The sequence below is a fragment of the Mus caroli genome, chromosome 3, assembly GCF_900094665.2.
Source record: "Mus caroli chromosome 3, CAROLI_EIJ_v1.1, whole genome shotgun sequence".
Classification (NCBI taxonomy): domain Eukaryota; kingdom Metazoa; phylum Chordata; class Mammalia; order Rodentia; family Muridae; genus Mus; species Mus caroli.
Window position 1 is genome coordinate 52,506,559 of NC_034572.1, and position 18,787 is coordinate 52,525,345.

An 18,787-nucleotide genomic window follows, 5' to 3' on the forward strand; every position below is an offset into this window, starting at 1 on the left:
TCCCAGAACTCGGGAGGTAGAAGGAGGAAGATAAGGAGTTTGAGGTTATTTTTGGCTATATAGTGAGCTCAAGGCTATAGTGTACTATAGGAGATTCTGTCTCAAAGAAAGAAAACAGAGAACTAAACCCAAACACAAAGTCCATAATCTCATGTGTTAACCACTTTTCCTGTTGTTTTAGTAAGTCTTTTGTTTAAGGCCCTTCCTCGAAACCTATGTATTTACTGGCCGTTGAGAAGATCTGGTCAGCAATGGGGTGACTTGTACTTTGTACTGCAGATTCACTCTGGTTGGCCTTGTCTCTAGATCTGAGAGTCACCCATGTTTCTAGAATGGCCTAATGTATGAGTCCATGTGTCTATTTTAAGATTCTTTAGCTGATTTTTTAAATATACTTTTGATGTGGATTTTTTACTTCCAAAACAATTTCAGTAGTTAAAGTAATTTAGTAGTTTCCTTATATTGTTAAGAAAAATTCCCATGTATTTGCAAACACCTCTTAAAATTAATTAGGGATAAAGTATCACTTTATAGACTGGGATGGCCTGCAGTTCACTTTGTAGCCCCAGCTAGCCTCAAACTCATAATCTTTCTGCCTTAGCCCCCAGGATGCTGGAATTAACCAGTGTGACCTCCTGTCCTGGTTACTGTAAACCTTTCATAACAAAAAGTTGTTACTATGGTACCAAAAATTAGATATTAAAAATAGGAGTGTTGAATAGAGAACATTTAATACCTTTCAAGGCAATAGCTATAAATAAAAATGATGCAGGTATTTTGATGCTTTTATTTTTCTAGGTCGTGGAAGACCTTTAAGGTATCGCTGAAGGACTTCCTGTCAACTTAGATATAGATTATTTGATATATTTTCATCCAGAAAGTAAATGTTCCAGAAATTGAAGTGAATTTCTGAGTCTTTGCCATGGCTGTCCTCACTTTGATCATTCCAGTTGACCTTGGTTCAATGTGCTTCGTTAGGTAAAGAATGTCAGGAACTATGAGAGTGCACGGTTGGCTTGGATTGAGGAAAGGACTTCCTGCATGAGCCAGTCCCTGTTTGCTAGCTATTGGCGGCTCCTCTTCCCAAGCATCTTCTTCTACCTCAGCATCTTCTTTTATTTTTGAAAAATGAGACCAGCTTTATGGTCTAGTTGGGAAGAAGGACTAACGTGCAAAGCCTGCATTTTACACATCATTCTCACTTCTCAATCTTTCTTCCAGAGGCTTGGTCTTTTTAGGTGAGGCGAAAGTCTCGGTGACCTTTAGTCGAAATGCTTTTGACAGATGATAGTACAGGATTGGATCAAAACACAAATTAGACACCGCCAGCAGCAGTGTGGCCTCTTTGGCTTTGAAGAGTGCGATCCTAGTTGAGCAATCAGATATGACCTCTGTCTGGCTGAGGGTGTATGGGATCCTAACGGCGTGGTAGGGAACAAAGCATATGATGTAACTAGCTGTCACCAAGAGAATGTGGAGCAGAGCCGATTTCACACTCGGATAGTTTGTGTTGTCTCTATTTCTATAGAGTTGTCTGATTACAAGGAAGTTGGATATCAAAATGATGACTGAGAAATTTAAAAATATTGCCACACAGATGAAGTTTGTTAGCAAATGCCAGTTTCTTCCAAACTCCTTTTTAAACTCCATGCAACCTACATTTGACTTTTCTTTGATGTCCTTGATGGGAATCACCATGTTCGGCACCATGATCAGCAGAACCATGAGCCACACGACAGTTGATATCATTTTGGCAAACCCAGGTTCTTGTATTCGGTATATCTTGCAGCTGTGTATTAACTGAAGACAGCGATCAATGCTGACAAAGGCTAAGAAGATAATAGATAAGTACATATTGATGTAGATGAGGCAGGCTGTCACTTGGCAGTGGAATATCCTTAGCTTCCAGGGTGCCACACCCAAGTCAACAACGATTTTTACTGGTAATGCCAGGGTGAGCAGGAAATCAGCTGTAAGCAAATTAATTAAGTATATGCTGACACATCTGTGATTTGTGGTTTTCTGTATAAAAGCCCACGTGGCAAAACAACTTCCAATAATTCCAATGAGGAAAACTAAATAAAAAAAATAGGTAAATGGTTCCAGATCTCTGTAAACCGGACAGAACGTTGAACTGTTTGTCATCTTCAGGGAGAAGGTCAAGTTCAATAATTAAAAAAACAACAACAAAAAAAACCCAAAACAAAACAAAACAAAAAACCCTCAAGGCTCTGTTAAAAAAAAAGCATAAGAAAGATGTTAGTAACTAAAATCAGAAAATATTTCTTAGAATCACTTATACTCAAAAGCATCATCGTCTTTCTTGTTTTTTGGAAGAGTTTCACTGTGGAGTGGGAACATCCTAGATAATGAGAAGTCAGGCTCTCTACTGTCTGATTCCTACAACTTCCAGGAAATCCCATGTAAGTTTTCTTTTAGGAAGGGATGTTTATGACCTTGTGGTCTGTGTTGTGTAGCTCTCTGTTACTGTTTGAGGGAGACATTTCTTTGCGGAGGAGGTGAGTGACCAGAGGTTCTGGGAAGTGGAGAGAGGAAGGTCCTGTGGTTTTGTCTGAAAAAGATTTCAGTGTGGCTTTCTGCTTTTTTTTTTTATAGCCTTCGTTCATTATGCTGCAAGAACCTAGGCTGATGGTAGGAAAGAAAAGACAGCAAAGTGCATAAAGGTTTACACCGTTATCTTAGACGTGGGCCCTCTGTTTTGAATCTTGTTAGTATATTATTCAGTGAAAAGAATTGAAGGGTTAGACCCTAGTTCTGAATTGATGCCCTGGACCTCTGTCATCATGTAACAATTTATAACATTATAGACCCGTGAAGGCCGGTGTTGTGTCTGGTGAACACTTTAAATGAACATTAAAGATTCTATTTAACTGTCATATTTCATATTGAGTACCCATGTAATATTTTTTGTTACATTATACTTGCGGTGTTAATGAAAATACTTTCTTGTGTTTCTTTTTACTGTTTAAATTCATCTAGTAGAGAAACTTGTTGAACATAATGGCTGTACCTATTTTTATGAAAGTGCTTTTGAGTAGTTTTATGAAAGTGTCTTTTAAAAGCTTCTAGAACATGACCCTATATTTATTGGTTACAGTGTCTTCCAGAAAAGGGTCAATTCCATCTGTGTTAAAACATGTAACTTTACTGGACCTGGCAGAACTCATTTGTAATGCCAGCACTCAGGAGAAACACTAGTTTAAGACCACTCTTTGCTAAATTGCAATGTTAGCCTGGTATATACTTGAGACCTTGTTTCAATCCAAAACATAACAAAACAAAACAAAACAAAATCCCTTTCTAACTTGGACAGTAGAGAACAACCACAATTGAACCTGATCGTGGCCATAAGATCCCATCATGGTCCTTCCAGGTGGAGCACCCAGCTTGGCTTGTAAGCTCTAGTTAAACCACGCTTCCTCTGGAGTGGCCTGTTCCAACCCCTCTTCGTGTGTAGGGCCACAGTGGTACTTTGTGCTGTCCCTCTTGATGTGGCAACCCCTTTTCATATTAAACAATACTCTTTTGTTTTAAAGGCAGGGTCAAAAATACCACGGACAGAATGCAAATCTATATGGAATTTCCTGAAAAATCCAGACACCAGATCGTTATAGAATCTGGGCTTCTCAAGCTTTCACGTTTTATCAGTGTTCCGGGACACTGAAAGTTTACTGACAGTGGAATGGCTCGGCAGCCAGAAAATCCTTCTTACATCAAACAGCTTCTGAAGTCTTACTAAGCTTTAACTTTTCAAAATACTTACTGTAGGTCTCTTTAAATTTTTATGTATTGTTATCATGCACGTTCATGCTGTATGGCTGCGAGTGCGCTTCTGTGTGCATGTGGAGGTCAGTGGACAGCTCGTGGAGTCAGTTTTCTCCTTTCTGACTGCTGGGATGGAACTCAGGTCTACTTATGCCCCTAATTTACACATTCACTGGCTGAATGTGTTTCATGGCCCTGCTGTGTTTATCTTGGAGTGATGCAAGGTGTGAACTTAAGTGTCTTAAAGGTTACAAGCTCTTCCCTTTTCCCCAGAAGACTCAGGGTACTTGGGGGTCCACGGATATTGTTATTCTGTACTAACCTTAATGAAAATTGAAAAGCACTTACCATTTATGTTTGTTGACTACACATTTTCGTTTAAAGAAAAACATTTTTTGGTTTCCTGTTGGGTGGTTATTCTAATCTTCAGTCCACTTAAGCATGTGGTAGAGTTTTAGAAGCGTGGCACTTTAATGATAGATGTGTTCTTTATCAATGACTGTTTACCAGTTCTCAGATCAATTGAGGCTGCAAAGTGCTCCAGATTTCTGTAGCCTTTACCCTTCTCCCTTTTTCTGAGTCTTGTCTATTGACCTGTGGGCCTGAAGGAGACCCTTCATGTCTGAATGCCACTTCAGGCTTCTCTGACTTCCTTATAGGCGTTTCAGATGTTATATAGTGTCAGTAAAATAGTTATTTGTTTCTGTGAGGGCTGTATTGCCTGAATAATTATATGGTAAACTCTCATTTTATTGGTACAGATTATAGTAAAGAAAAATATTATAATAGCTTGTCAGGATTGGTATTCTCTGTAATTAGAACTGACCATCTGTGGCAGAGTGGAGTAACTTACAGTGGTTACAGTGTAACCACTCATTCAGTAGTGCTGAAGAGTTTGAATGCTGGGCACTTGCTTTTATTAAATTGTGCCTAGCATGCCAGGAAAAATAGTTTCTCCAAATCTTGCATATATTGACGAGAGGCAAAATTGTACCATAGTAGCATCCCATGCTCTCTGTCATAAATCTGAAATCTAAGAGCTTGATAAACATTGTGACAACAATATCCATACAAAGTAGGTGTGCTTGGCAGTACTCCAGCAAAATGAAGAACAGACTTTAAATATCTCTTTGGTCCTTTCTCATAGATGGCTTATTCCTTGGGGTGTAAAACTTAACTAAACTAAACGAAAACTTAGAAGGTTTTCCATGGGAGTCATTTTTGACATGTTTTGAAATTTGCTAATGTCGGACTGGTAGAGTAAAGTCTGGTTAAGATCTATCGGGGAGATATAACATGGCCTTGCTTATCATCAATCTAGCTAGAAAACAGTAGCTCCTTAACCTTGCCTGAGTTATTAGTCTAATTGGAACTGTAGTTTTTAAAAGACAGATGAGTCAAAAGAAAGCAGGAAGTGCTGTTAGAAGCCCACAGATCAGATCTAATTACAGTTTAGTAGTTGCCCTACCACCCCAAAGCCTTGGGACTTTTGACTCTTTCTCTTGCAACACTGAAAATCCTGACTTTGGTTTCTATGAGGAAAAAAAATGGAATGAGCTCATTGAAAAGGACGTACCTGGCTGTGTCTTCTCTGGCCTGAGAAGGCCTGGGTCCTGGCTGTCTTCTCTGGCCTAAGCAGGCCTGGGTCCAGGTTGTACTTGGCTGTGTCTTCTCTGGCCTGAGCAGGCCTGGGTCCTGGCTGTCTTCTCTGGCCCGAGTAGGCCCAGGTCCAGGTCTTCAGAGAATCAGGAGCTATTTAGTTACCCACAGTGACAGCAGTTCCATTTTGCAGGGTCGCCTGCTGAACTAAGAATTTCCTTTCCTTCTTGTGTGGTTTTAAAATGTTAGAGATTGACGTAGATGAAACTGTGGTTTGCAAATGGTCTAAACTGTATGAAAGTCTCCTGAGGAAGTTTTTGTAAGAAAACAATTTCATCTGTCTAAGTAACTCACATTTGTCAGTTACTGTTTTAGGAAAAAAATTTTTAAATTATCCATGATAACATCTTGCCTCATGTATCTTTTTTTTTTTAAATAAAAGTACCCCATACTGTTCTGTTTCATAATAGTTTTTTAAAAAAATAGTGTTAAAATCTTGAAACTGGTATTGTTTGTGAATTAAAGACAGTAAGGTACCTAAACAGATACTTTTTTAGTTACTGATACCAGCACTTCAGTGGTACAATTATTAAGTAATATTGTTGCAGCTTATATTTATACTAAGGTATTTGTTGATTGTAAAATAACACTACCACACTGTGGCTGGCAGACACCTGTAACCCCAGCATTTGGGAGGCTGAGGCAGGGTGATAGCCACAAATCTGAGGCAGCCTGGGCTCCATGGTGAATGTAAAACCAGTCTAGGCTATCTTGTGAGGCCATGTGGAAATTAACACAGTATAGAATCTGGTATGGTATAGTTACCTTTTTGTTGTTCATGATAGAAAAACATTTTTCTACAATTATTATTTTGTATGTATGCATGTGAGGGACATGTGTGTCAGAGCGTGTTTGTGGCGTTCATATGACAGTACTGAGGAATCAGTTCCCCTTCCACCATACAGTGTTATACTCAAGTTGTCAGGAATGGTGGCTAGCACCTTTCAATCCATTGAGCCAGCTTGACAGCTCCAGTTTAGAAACAAAATCTTGAAATAAAATAAAAGAACATCCTTAGAAGAACAGAGAGAAAACCGCTGTTCCCTTTCTTGGTTTATAGAATTAAGCTTTATTTCTGCGTTTACATGAACCACATAAATGTGACTGTACATGTGATTAGAGATTTTCCTTCACGGATATACTACATGTAATCCGGGGAGGTGGCACAGCAGGTTAAAGCACTTGCCATACAAGTCTGATAAACCAACTTCAATCCCTAGAGCGTGGAGAACGAGAGGAGAGACTCACTGTATGAACTTGGCCTTTGACTGGCACTTGTGTACCATGACACACACATATTCACACTCACATACACATAATCCTAATATTACACTTCTAAATGTTAAGGAACGAATGTCATCTGCTTTCCATGTTATGAGACTGAAAACAATCAGAAAGTATTTCTCGTCTTGACATAAACAGCTTGATAAGTTGGGGCATTTATTTAGCAGCTTGTACTTTATATTACATGATTATTCTCCTACAATAAAAACAATTTAAGTGGTGTTTAAATGGAGCCCAGCTCTGAAGTAGCATGCCTGACAGCTTGCTAGTCTGAAGAAGAAGTTTTGCCTCATTAGTGATTGATTTTGTTTTGTTTTGTTTATTTATTTATCTTTCATTCGTTAGACTGGATTCCCACTACCCACTGCCCCTTTCTTTTCGGAGTTACCAGAGATCAAAGCCTTGATGGTAGGTAAGGGCAAGGCTGGCTTTTATGAAAGTGAATATGACCTTCTAGCCCAAACAGATTTTGAAGAGTGATACTATGCTGGCACACACTTAATTTGTAACTGCCACACTGTGGCCTCTGTAGGAGAGACATTTGCATGAAATAAAGTGTGTGTCCATTAGAGAGGAAGAGAATTTAGGGGTGGAGATGAATAGACTTAGTGTGATATGAAGGAGAATGGGGAGAGAATGTTTCTGGTGAGGTTTTACTTCGTTTGGGATAAGCTTTTTAATCTTTCACTTTATTTTGAGCAGGCTTTTACCTGTTGGCTTCCTTGCTTTTTCCCTTTAGGTTTAGATGAACAAAGCCTGCCAGCAGCTAACTGTTGCTACAACTCGAGGGAGGACCACCATTTACGTGTGGGTTGTCAGATGTGAGCAAGCTGAAGTGCTCTGAATCTCTATCTCTGCACCTTCATTTCTAGGGCAGTGATAACTCATCTGTTTGGTTTTTGTGTGTGTGTGTGTTTATGAGATAGGATCTTGCCATATAAACCCACGGTGGACTCAGACTGACAGGAATCCTCCTACATGAGCCTCCCCACTGCTAAGATCACAGGTATGTGTCACCATGCCTGTTAGGAGCTGACTTGGTTATAGCAAAACTAAATTTTGTTTTCTTTCTTTCTTTTTTGTTTGTTTGTTTGTTTTGTTTTGTTTTGTTTTGTTTTGAGACATGGTCTCATTATACAGCCTGGCTGGCTTTAAGCTTCAGGTCCTCCTGCTGAGCACTGTGAATTTGGGATTACTGGTTTACCTGCATTCTCATCTAGAGGATAAGTTCTCACAGCTGGGTTGTTGGAAGAATACTTTCTCCTCCATTGCCGTTTTACTTAAAAAATTCTTAATTTTTGAGTATTTCATGCATGGGCACTGTATCTATATCATCTGAATCCCCCGGTCTCCCTGATGTAACTCCTCCTGTGTTCCCATGCATCTCCAATTCATGCCTTCTTCTTTAATAATTATTTGACACACACGTGTATCATCAGCCTAGCCCCGTGAACCCATCTGGTGTTGCTTGTAAATGTACATTTTAAAGCCGATTGCTTTGGATTAGAATTTGTCAGGAAGCTCACCCTCTGGGAACACCAAGATTTCCTTCTGAAGCAGTCACCAATGGCCGGTATTTCTTTATCTGTTGGGGGGGACTGGTGAGATTTTCCCCAGCCACACTGATATGGCAACTGGTAGTGTCACTGTGAGTACAGCTTCCTTGTCACATGTCAAGGACACCATCCCCCAGCAGATGTCCTGGGCCTCTGGTGTTTATAATCTCTCCACCTCCTTTTCTGAGATGCTGCTCCCTGGGCCTTAGCTTTGTGGTTGTGTCATAGAGGTATAAACTGGGGCTGCACACTCCACAGTCTGTTAACTCTTTGAATTTTGACCAATTGTGGATTTCTTTAATGAGCTCTCCCCCCCCCCTGCTGTGAGAAGAACCTTCTTTGATGGGGGATGCGTATGACATTTATCTCTGGAGATAAGGATGAGTATTTATCATAAAGTTAGGGATTATACTGCTTTATGAAAGTAGCAGTCATAGTAGGTTCTGCTCTGGAGTCCATGGCCTCACCACCAAGGCATAATCGCCTAGGTTTATAATACCATGCACCACGATTTCCCCCTATCGAGTTAGCTTTAAATCCCACTAGAAAGCTTTGTTTAAACTTCTCTAGGATACGAGTGTGACCACTTCACCCCGAGCGTGTTTTGCCCTGCTGGCCTAGCTGTGGTTTGTAGACATCACAGTAGCATAAGCCTGCTGATTGTGTTTTCCCTTGGCAGCTTGCTTAGCATCTTAGGATTCTTCAGCAACCCAGGTCAGGCCCAGCTCAGTTGCTGCAACCTGTTTCTTAAGTGTGGTGTCTCCAGTCATAGGGTCTTATGTTCAAGTTCTGGGAGGCATCCCAGGGCAAAGGCAATCACCTATATCGTTTGGGCATTTCTTTCCCTCTAACAGACAGCTAGAGGGGAGGTCTCCTTTGCCTGACCCTGGAGTTTTTGTTAGATACTCCATGGCTCCTGGGAAGAGCATTATCGCCCTAAATACTGTATGTGTATGCTATATGTGTGTGTATGTAAATACACACATATACACACACACATATGTATGCATTTTTAATTAGATATAAGATTGTTTCCTGTGGCTTTTTAAAAAGCATCCTTACTGTTACACGTCTCTAGTCCTTCCTGTTCTCTCTGTTTTATATATATATATACCTGTATGCCTACCTCCCTCTTTCAGTTTTTCCCTTCTTGGTTCCTACCCATATCCCCTCTAGACCTCTGAATATTAAGGTTTTTTACTGCACAAGTTTCATTTTAGTTGGCAGAAGCTCCTTCTGTCTCATTAAGGATAATTTTTTTCAGATTGTATTTTGGTATTGTTCCAGGAAGTTCATGTCATCACTAACCCACGATCTCAGAAACCCAAGTCGGAAGAAATAGGGTAAAGTTATCATGGCAACACTTGTAAAGATGATATTTCAGCTACTTCATGTACATTTTTATATATGCTGATTTTCCCTACAAAGTTAGGAAATATTTTGTGGTCCATTTCACTATCATTAAAAAATTAGTCAACACAGTTGGCAGATAATAGTATTTTTTTAAATTAAAAAAATAATATTTGGGGCAAATTTGTGAATCCTCTATCTGTGCCATTTCTGTTCCTCTCCTAATTCCTCCTAATTCCTCTTATCTTGTCTTCTTTTCCTTTCAAAGTCACAACCTTTTATTTTTAAAGTATCATTGTTACATATGTATATACAACCTATTGAGTCTGGCCTTGCTGGAGTGTGCACATGTCTAGATCTAACCACTTGGGATTGGACAACTTCTATGGGAGCGTGTCCCTGGGAGAAATTGATTCTTCCTTTCAGAGGCCATTGGACCTGTAGCTCTTCATTTAGGGGTGGGGCTTTATGGGGTTCCCTTGACTACACTTGGGTGTCAGCTGACAGCGTTAATTATGTTGGTTTTATGCAAACAACCATACTGTTTCGAGTTCATAGGTGCATTTCCCCAGTCATGTCTAGGTGATACAATCTAGCAGCAGGTCTCCTGGTCCTGTGGCTCCTATATTCCTTCTGCCCCACTCTTCCAAGGTGTTCACTGCAGATGTATCAGTTATGGCTAGGAATGCCAGGTCCTTATTCTTTGCATTTTGACCAGCTGTGGATCTGTGCAGTAGTCTCCATCTGTTGCAATAAGTGAATGGGCAAGCAAATATAAATAAATAAGTGAATTAGCAAATAGCTTCTGTAATGGACGGCTAGGAACTATACTTATCTGTGGGTTTAGGGGTATGCCTTTAGAATGCTGTTAGAAATTCTAATTGTTTAGGGAAATGATGGTAGTTTTCCCTTTAGTTTGTATGACCTTTGCAGACATGGGTAGTTGTTGGTCAGATTTATAATAGCAGGCATGAATTCCTTCCCACTGAGAGCACCTTAAGTTTCAACGATAGAAGTACTAACATCACACCATTGTGGATATGTTGCTGCTCCAGTCATTGCTGTGTTCTGTGCATTTTACAGCTAGGAAGGATTATGAATTACATCCTCTGGGGAGATGAGAGCCAATCTTAGGAAAGGAGGCTTCCAGGTCAGTTACTAGCAGGATCGCTGCAAGTCTTGTATCTCAAGTAGTGCTCTCTACAGCGACAGGATCTTTCAGCTTTTCTTTAAATAAATTATTTTAGTTATTTACATCACAAATGTTGTCCCCCCCCCCAGTTCCCCCTCCCAGAGTTCTTGACCCCATCCTCTCTGAGAGGGTGCACCCACCACCCCCATGCATCCCCCTTCTCTGGGGCATCAAATGTCTACAGGATTAGGCACATCCTCTCCTACTGAGACCAGACAAGGCAGTCCTCTGCTACATATGTACTGGGGGGGCCTCAGACCAGCCTGTGTATGCTCTTTGGTTGGTGGCTTAGTCCCTGGGACCTTCCAGGGGTTCAGGTTAGTTGAGACTGTTGGCCTTCCTGTGGGGTTGCTGTCCCCTAACTCTTCCATAGGGGTCCTGGACCTCAGCCCAATGGTTGGCTGTGAGTATCAGCATCCGTCTAAGTCAGCTGCTGGTAGAGCCTCTCAGAGGACAGGCCTGCTAGGCTCTGCAAGCACAACATGCCTTTTAGCATTCTCTACAACAGAGATAGTCCAAAGGGTCAAGGGAAGAAGAAGAGAGGCACAAGGATCCGTCCAATTGGTATCTGTAACTGTTGGCCAATCTCAGTTAAACAGGAATGGTTTATTGAATTCATACCCCAAGACTGATTGAGTAGGGCAACAGCTCAAAACTGTGCTCTGGACCTTTCTCAGGGCCAGCTTGTAAAGGCTAAAACAGCAAAGCTGGGGCTGGTGAGTTGGCTCAGGGGGTAAAAACACTGACTGCTCATCCAAAGGTACTGAGTTCAAATCCCAGCAACCACATGGTGGCTCATAAACACCCGTAATGAGATCTGACACCCTCTTCTGGTGCGTCTGAAGTCAGCTACAGTGTACTTATGTATAATAATAAATAAATCTTTAAAAAAAAGAATACTTGCGGCTTTAAAACAAACAAACAAACAAACAAACAAAAACAGCAAAGCCACAATGAGCTCATACACAGGTGCTGGAGATGCTGCCCAGTGGCTCAAGCTATTTTAGACCTAACAGTTAATATTGAGCTTTAATTTGATGGGTCCTATATGAAGCTTATGGCTATGGAATGTCTTAAGATTAACAAACCTCATAACATACAGAACATAACAAGATATGTGGTCAGCATCACTCTGGTCTGAGTCAAGTTATTTTTCTGTGTCAGTTACAACAGCAATATGAAATAGCTGGTGGGCATAGAATAAAATGACTACAGCTATTCTAGGGGGGCAGGCCTCAGCATTAACCTCAGGAAGAATGAATTTTCCATACAGATAACAATCTGCTATTCAGAGGAACCCTGGGCTGAAGAGATGATTCTTAAGGGGACATATTTGCATAATTGTGGGGAATCAGAACACTGAAAATCTCCTCTCAGTGGAGTTATAAGAAATAGGGTCTTTCTCATGTATAGGTATAAAAATCACTAAAGCAATAGTCTCCTACTCTGTAAAGAAATGGTGAGCTGCTGCCTCCTCATGTCTGGAGTGTGTGACAGGAAATAAGCATCTAAACAGGAGCCCAACTTTAAGAGAAACCATAGTGAATGCTAATGACGACAGAACGTAATCGCATGCCTGCCCTTGTTACATTCTGCCTATGAGTCTTCTTGCTGCTTGGATCTTCTATACATGCTCAGTTTTTCTGGTTTTGTTTTACTGCTATTTATTTCCATTTGAAAACTCTTCTAGGACGAAACTACCATTTAAAATCCTTTCACATCTTAAAGCCTTTTTCTTTAACTTTCTTTACCAGAAATGAATGGTGTATGCATGTATACATGTATGTATGTATAAATGTATGCATGCATGTGTTGGGGTGCTGGATGTGGGGAAGTAAAGGGGTGGGAGAGACCCACGTTCTACCAGAGCTTGGGGAGACTGCCTCAGGAATCCACAGAACCGTCTTGGGACGGGTGTCAGGGCCATGTTAGGCCACACACACCAGGGTGTGGGGAAGGCAGTCTTGGCTTTGACTCTCAGGCACCACAGACTGCTGAATACCATGGAAGAGTCAGTTCTGGGGTATCTGGGCCTCACTGAGGCCAAAGGTGACAGGTTCTCAGTCTTGGACATCCCAGATGCTGCTGGATGTCACAGAAGAGCTGAGAACAAAATGGGGACCCCGGGGTGGCTTTGTCAGCCCTGGGGCCGAAGGGAGAAGGGGCAGAGGGAGAAGGTGCTGGGTGGTTCCTGTAAGGGCGAGAGTCCTTGGTTTCCTCTGGCGGCTGGAAGGTGCTGGGGTGGCTGGAAGTGCTGGGAAGCCTTTCTGCAGGAGATTAGATGTGGTTTTTTAAGGGAAGGCCTATTCCAATGCTCTAGCACGGAGAGTCTCAATGAGTGGAGAGTCTCAATGAGCAGAAACAGACCATGATTTTAGAGCTTTTCTGTAGAAAAGCAGAATGAGAGAGAGAGAGAGAGAGAGAGAGAGAGAGAGAGAGAGAGAGAGAGAGAGAGAGAGAGAGGAAGAAGAAGGAGGAGGAGGAGGAAGAAGGATGAAGAAGAAGGAAGAAGAAGAAGAGGAGGAGGAGGAGGAAGAGGAGGAGGAGGAGGAAGAAGGATGAAGAAGAAGGAAGAAGAAGAAGAGGAGGAGGAGGAGGCAGCAGCAACAGAGGATGACTATGGAGGGTGGGGGAAAGGGAGGGGGAGAAGGAGGGTAAGAGGTGAGAGTAAAAGAGGTAAGAGCTTAAGAGAGAGAGGAGGGGCCAAGCAGCCCCTTTTATAGTGGACTGGGCTACCTTGCTGTTGCCAGGTAACTGTGGGGAGGAGCACACCTGGCTGTTGCCAGGTAACTGTGGGGGTGGAGTCCAGACAGCCTAAGTGACTGTGACTGATGGCCACAGAATTGTGGAGCTGGGGCCTTGTGTCAGGAGCCTATGTCTGGGAGCATGGCAAATGGGTCTTTCGTCCCTTGCAGATTAATCTGCTGGGTCTCTGGGGTTTAAACAGGCTGCTTTTCATGGTCCCATATGCATGCATGTATGTATCTATCTATCTATTTACAGATTTATTTATTTACATATTTATTTTTATATTTTTATTCACTTCATATCCTGATCCAGGATAAATTTTGGGTTGAAAGTTTTGTGGGTGGGTTGGTGTCACTATTGCCCCACTGGGGTTCCTGCCTGGCTACAGGAGATGGCCTCTTCAGGTTCCACATCCCCAATGCTTTAAGGCATAGCTAAGGTCACCCCCAATGATTCTTGGGTGCCTCCCCCATCCCAGGTCTCTGGCATATCCTTGAGATCCCCACACCTCCCCACCAGTTGCAGATTTCCATTCATTCTCATGGCTTTCTGGCCAACTCTCCTATCACCCCCACACCTGATCCTGAATCTCCTCGTATTCCATCAACATGATCCACCATGTAAACAAACTGAGAGAGAAATCACATGATCATCTCACTAGATGCTAAAAAACCTCTTTGATAAAATCCAACATCCCTTTATGTTAAAAGTCTTAGATCAAGAATATAAGGCATATACCTAAACATAATCAAAGCAATGTACAGAAAGCCAATAGCCAACATCAAACTCAATGGAGAGAAATTTAAAGTGATTCCACTAAAATCAGGGACAAGACAAGACTGCCCGCTTCTTTCCTTATCTATTCAATATAGTACTCGAAGTTCTAGACAGAATAGTAAGGCAACTAAAGGAGATCCAGGGGATACAAAGTAGAAAGGAAGAAGTCAAAGAATCGCTGTTTTCAGATGATCTGAGAGTATACCTAAGCAACTCCCAGAATTCTACCAGAGAACTCCTAAAGCTGATAAACACCTTCAGCAAAGTGGATGAATACAAAATTAACTCAAAGAAGTGAGTAGCCCTCCTTTATACACATGATAAATAGGCTGAGAAAGAAATTAAGGAAACAATACCTTTTACAAAACCAGAAATATATTTTATAACAAGAGCTGTGTGGGTGTCCCAAAGACATAGCTAGAGCTGTCAGACTTCTCTGTCTGGATATCCTGACATTTTTCCTGTGCCCTTCACTATTATATATTATCTATTCTCATTCTCATTCTCCCTCTCCCTTCCTCCCTTCCTCCCTCCTCCTCCCTGTGTGTGTGTGTGTGTGTGTCTGGATTTTGTTCTGTTTTTCAAACAGGGTTTCTTTGTGTGGCCTTGGCTATCCTTGGACTCACTCTGTAGACCAGGCTGGCCTTGAATTCAGAGATCCACCTGCCTCTGCCTCCCAAGTGCTGGTATTAAAGGTGTGCACCCCACTGCCAGCTTATCATTACCCCTTTACTTTGCACATTGGGGCTGGTGGACAAATTCAATCTGTGAGTGTTGTTTAAAATTTCAGTTACACTCTGAAGTAAAAAGGAATTTGGGCTAACTTGATGCTTGTGGTTTATGCGACCACTCACTTTATATTTATAAACAATGTAAGAACATAATCTCGTGAGGTCGCTATGAAAGCGATTCTATGGTTGGAGGTCACCACACATGAGGTATCATGTGTATTAAGGGATCACAGCATTAGGAAGCCTGAGAGCCACTGCTATCTATCCTTCCTTCAAATTCATGGCGTCTTTTTTCACTAATTGTTACTGCATGCTTATATGTTTTTGTATATACATATATATTCTTCAGTATAACTTGCTGGGTCCCTATACTGTTCCCTGTATGTATGTTTTCAAGGCTGATCTTTTGGTACTGGATCACCACCTTAGATGTTACAAGTTCATTTAACAAGTTTACTAGTTGACATACACTAGTGTCTAACCTTGTGGGTGTGGCTTTAATGGGGTCTGACATATGCATTCACTGGAAAACCAGGGTTAGGTTTGAATAAGTTCTTTTCTGCTTAGCGTGGAGTGAGCTTTGATTCATAGGAGTTCTTGCACAATGGGAGTTTAGATCTTTATAGCACCCACTTCCACAGTGTTTCTTGAGGGTGAACCTGGGGCTTTGCTTTTATTGGGTGAGTTTAAATCTCACTACCTCCCAACTTGTGCCTGGTGGATCTAGACTGGCCACTGAGTTGCCTAGTGCTAATTCACCTCTGCTAGCTGCCTGGCTCAGGACATAGAAAGTGTGGAAAATGTTTCCTTCTGTTGCTAAGAAAGGAGGATGGATTCTGAGGGGCTAATGCAGTAGGTGACTGCTCCTGAGGAAGGTTTTATAAAACACCTTCTGGGTTCACCTCCCTCAGTGGTCCCTGTCTTATTTTGGTGTACATCATTGCAAATGCTCTGGGATCCGTTTCTTGATTTGGCCGCAGGTATTCCTTTCACAAAACACCTTAAAGTGCGTTGCACAGGTACTTGGATCAGTTAAGCACAGAAATGGAAACTTTATTCAGGTATAGAAATCAGGGAGCTTTTAATGATTGGGGAGTTTTAGTTCTTCTAGGCTGTAGTAAAATCTAGTAAAATACCCTTTTCCTAGATTTCTGCATTTAGATGTTGCAGGACGGCTTCTGATATATTATGTTCTAGCTACAGATGTATCTTAACTTAATTTACATGATGGAGCATCACTCATCTGTTAAAAAATGACATCATGAAATCCTTCAGACAAATGGATGAAGTAGAAAAAAATCATACCAGGTGAAGTATCCCAGACACAGAAAGACAAAGCTGGTGTGTATTTGTTTATGGGTGGCTATTAGTTGTTAAGTCACAACAACCAGAGGGGAGGTAGAAGAGGGGCCTCATTAGTAAAGGGAAATAGAATAGACAGATATGGATGGATGGGCAGTATGGAGTGGGAGGACCAAGAGGGAGTAGGCCGGGGGGATGAGCTTCTGGAAGAGAGTATGGCGAGAGACAGCTAAAGTGAAAGAGGGTTCAAGGAGTAGTGTGCAAGTAGTAGAAACTTCCTAAAACATAAACATAGTTGGAAATGATCTCAATGAAATCACCAAATAATGGGAGAGTCAGATTCCCAACTGGGCATCTCTTGTCACCAAATGAAGCTTCCAGTACCGGGGTTGGGTTACATTTTATCGAGTTGTTGGCCAAAGGGACCCCACAGGAATCCCAAAACGACCCAGGTTGTTGTCAAAACTATAGGCTGTTCTCCACAAGCTGACAGCAAAGTTCCATTGCTGAAGACAATATCCATACAAACCATCAGACACTGAAATGCTCCATCAAGGAAGACTCCACCTACACAAACCATTAAACATGGAGAGGTTGTGCTGGTGCCTACATAGAGCCTTCACCCCTATTACCAGTGTCTTTGGTATAGGATTGTACTCTGCACCAAGGCAGCCACAAACCCTTTACCTATAGCTGGGTAATGTCTGCAAGATTGGCTGGGCAGTGGTGGCATAAGCCTTTAATCCCAGCTCTTGGGAGGCAGAGGCAGGTGGATTTCTGGATTCGAGGCCAGCCTGATCTACAGAGTGAGTTCCAGAACAGCCAGGGCTACACAGAGAAACCCTGTCTTGGAAAAAAAAAATTCTAGTGCAGTGGGGGACAAAGCTTGCTGGGAGTAACCAATCACTAATTGATTTGACTTAAGGCCCAGCAATGTAAAAGCCCCGTGAGTTTACATTTTGTATAAAAATGAGGAGGTAGTTCGCTAGGCTAAGAGGCTTGCTTTTTGGTGAGGTACAGGTTCTTAGATCAATGTCCTCTTCCATACTTTTGTCTTCCTGTCAGTGTTGAAGTTGCCTTCTCTGCCACATGAGCTTCTGTGATCACTCTGTGTTGAGGCCTCATCTACAGAAGCCCAAGTGAGATGTTCCCATGGCCTCTTTAGCTACACTGGGGTTGTCTGCAGAGTGTTAGGTTAATCCTCCGCTGCCAGCACACTGCCCCATCATGTCTAGTTGTTCCTGCCTCTAATAATAGTTCTGGCATGCACCACTTGTTTCTTAGCTGTGGTTTGCAGCCTCCTTATCTGCCTGATATGTCGTTTCCTAAACCTTCTGGCTTTCCTGTTAGTTTTCTGCTTTTGGCATAGTGGTGATAGAGGCCTAACGGGAGAGTGGCTTTCTCAAGGACAAGTTTCATTTGTATTGTGGAGAAAAGAGGTTGGAGGTTGAAGAGAGACCTCATGTGACCCAAGCCTTACTTGGTCCCTTTCTTCCCCTGGTGTGAGGAGATGCACTCTGGCTATGAAGGATGACAAACATGGCCCTCTTCCCATCCCCCACATGCATTTCTCCAAACACACACACAGGGGCTGAGTCACCAAGACCTTCTGTCAGATCTGGGCGAAAGTGTGAACAGGACTTAGGGCATAGGAGTACTCATTTGGGAAAGTCAAACAAGTCGGATGTTTCCCCTTTCTGTGTGAGCACCTTTCTTGCATTGTGGCGTGTGACTAAGCTTACTGTACTGACCCATTGTGCGGAAACCGGGAGCTGTTCTTCACACGTTGATTATTAGTAAAACAATATTCCTGATGGTTTTGAAGACAACTTGTTTATTGGCACATGCATAGTACAAAGCATGAAATAGATACGAGTGTTACTTGGAAGAATGCTTAGGAGGAAGGTCGGAAAGACTGGGTGTCTTCTAAGAAGCCAGTTAATAGAAGAGAAGTTTGGTTTTGGTAACTCATACGCCAACACCCACAAAGCCACTTCTCTGTTCCTTTGATTTCTAAAAAAACGTGATGTGCTACAGACTTCCATTTTACATGGAAACTTATATTTTATTTTTATTATACCTTTTTGGACTTCATACATATCATTAGATATATTGCTAGCTAAGTTACTTATCATCATAAGCCTGCTTTTTATTCATGTATCTTTTTAAAAAAAATATTAGGTAATTTCCTCATTTACATTTCCAATGCTATCCCAAAAGTCCCCCATACCCTCCCCCCCACCTCCCTACCCACCCACTCCCACTTTTTGGCCCTGGCATTCCCCTATACTGGGGCATATAAAGTTTGGAAGTCCAATGGGCCTCTCTTTCCAGTGATGGCCAACTAGGCCATCTTTTGATACATATGCAGCTAGGGACAAGAGCTCTGGGGTACTGGTTAG

At 41.9% G+C, this 18,787-nt stretch overlaps 2 protein-coding genes across 2 annotated transcripts in view; one reads left to right on the forward strand and one right to left on the reverse strand.

Moving 5' to 3' along the window:
- The window catches only part of Med12l (mediator complex subunit 12L), a 313,727-nt gene that overhangs the window by 90,905 nt on the left and 204,035 nt on the right, over window positions 1–18,787 (forward strand). The gene's annotated exons all lie outside the window — the stretch shown is intronic.
- Gpr171 (G protein-coupled receptor 171) lies at window positions 713–5,597 on the reverse strand. Its single transcript, XM_029474967.1, has 2 exons — window positions 5,363–5,597; window positions 713–2,231 (listed from the first exon to the last, which is right to left on the reverse strand). The coding sequence occupies exon 2, from the start codon at window positions 2,143–2,145 to the stop codon at window positions 1,186–1,188; it is 960 nt and encodes a 319-aa protein (XP_029330827.1). The 5' UTR covers window positions 2,146–2,231; window positions 5,363–5,597; the 3' UTR covers window positions 713–1,185.

What these genes read in the sequence shown, in the direction of transcription:
- Gpr171 (XM_029474967.1), bottom strand. Translation starts at nt 2,145, where the DNA reads ATGACAAACAGTTCAACGTTCTGTCCGGTTTACAGAGATCTGGAACCA.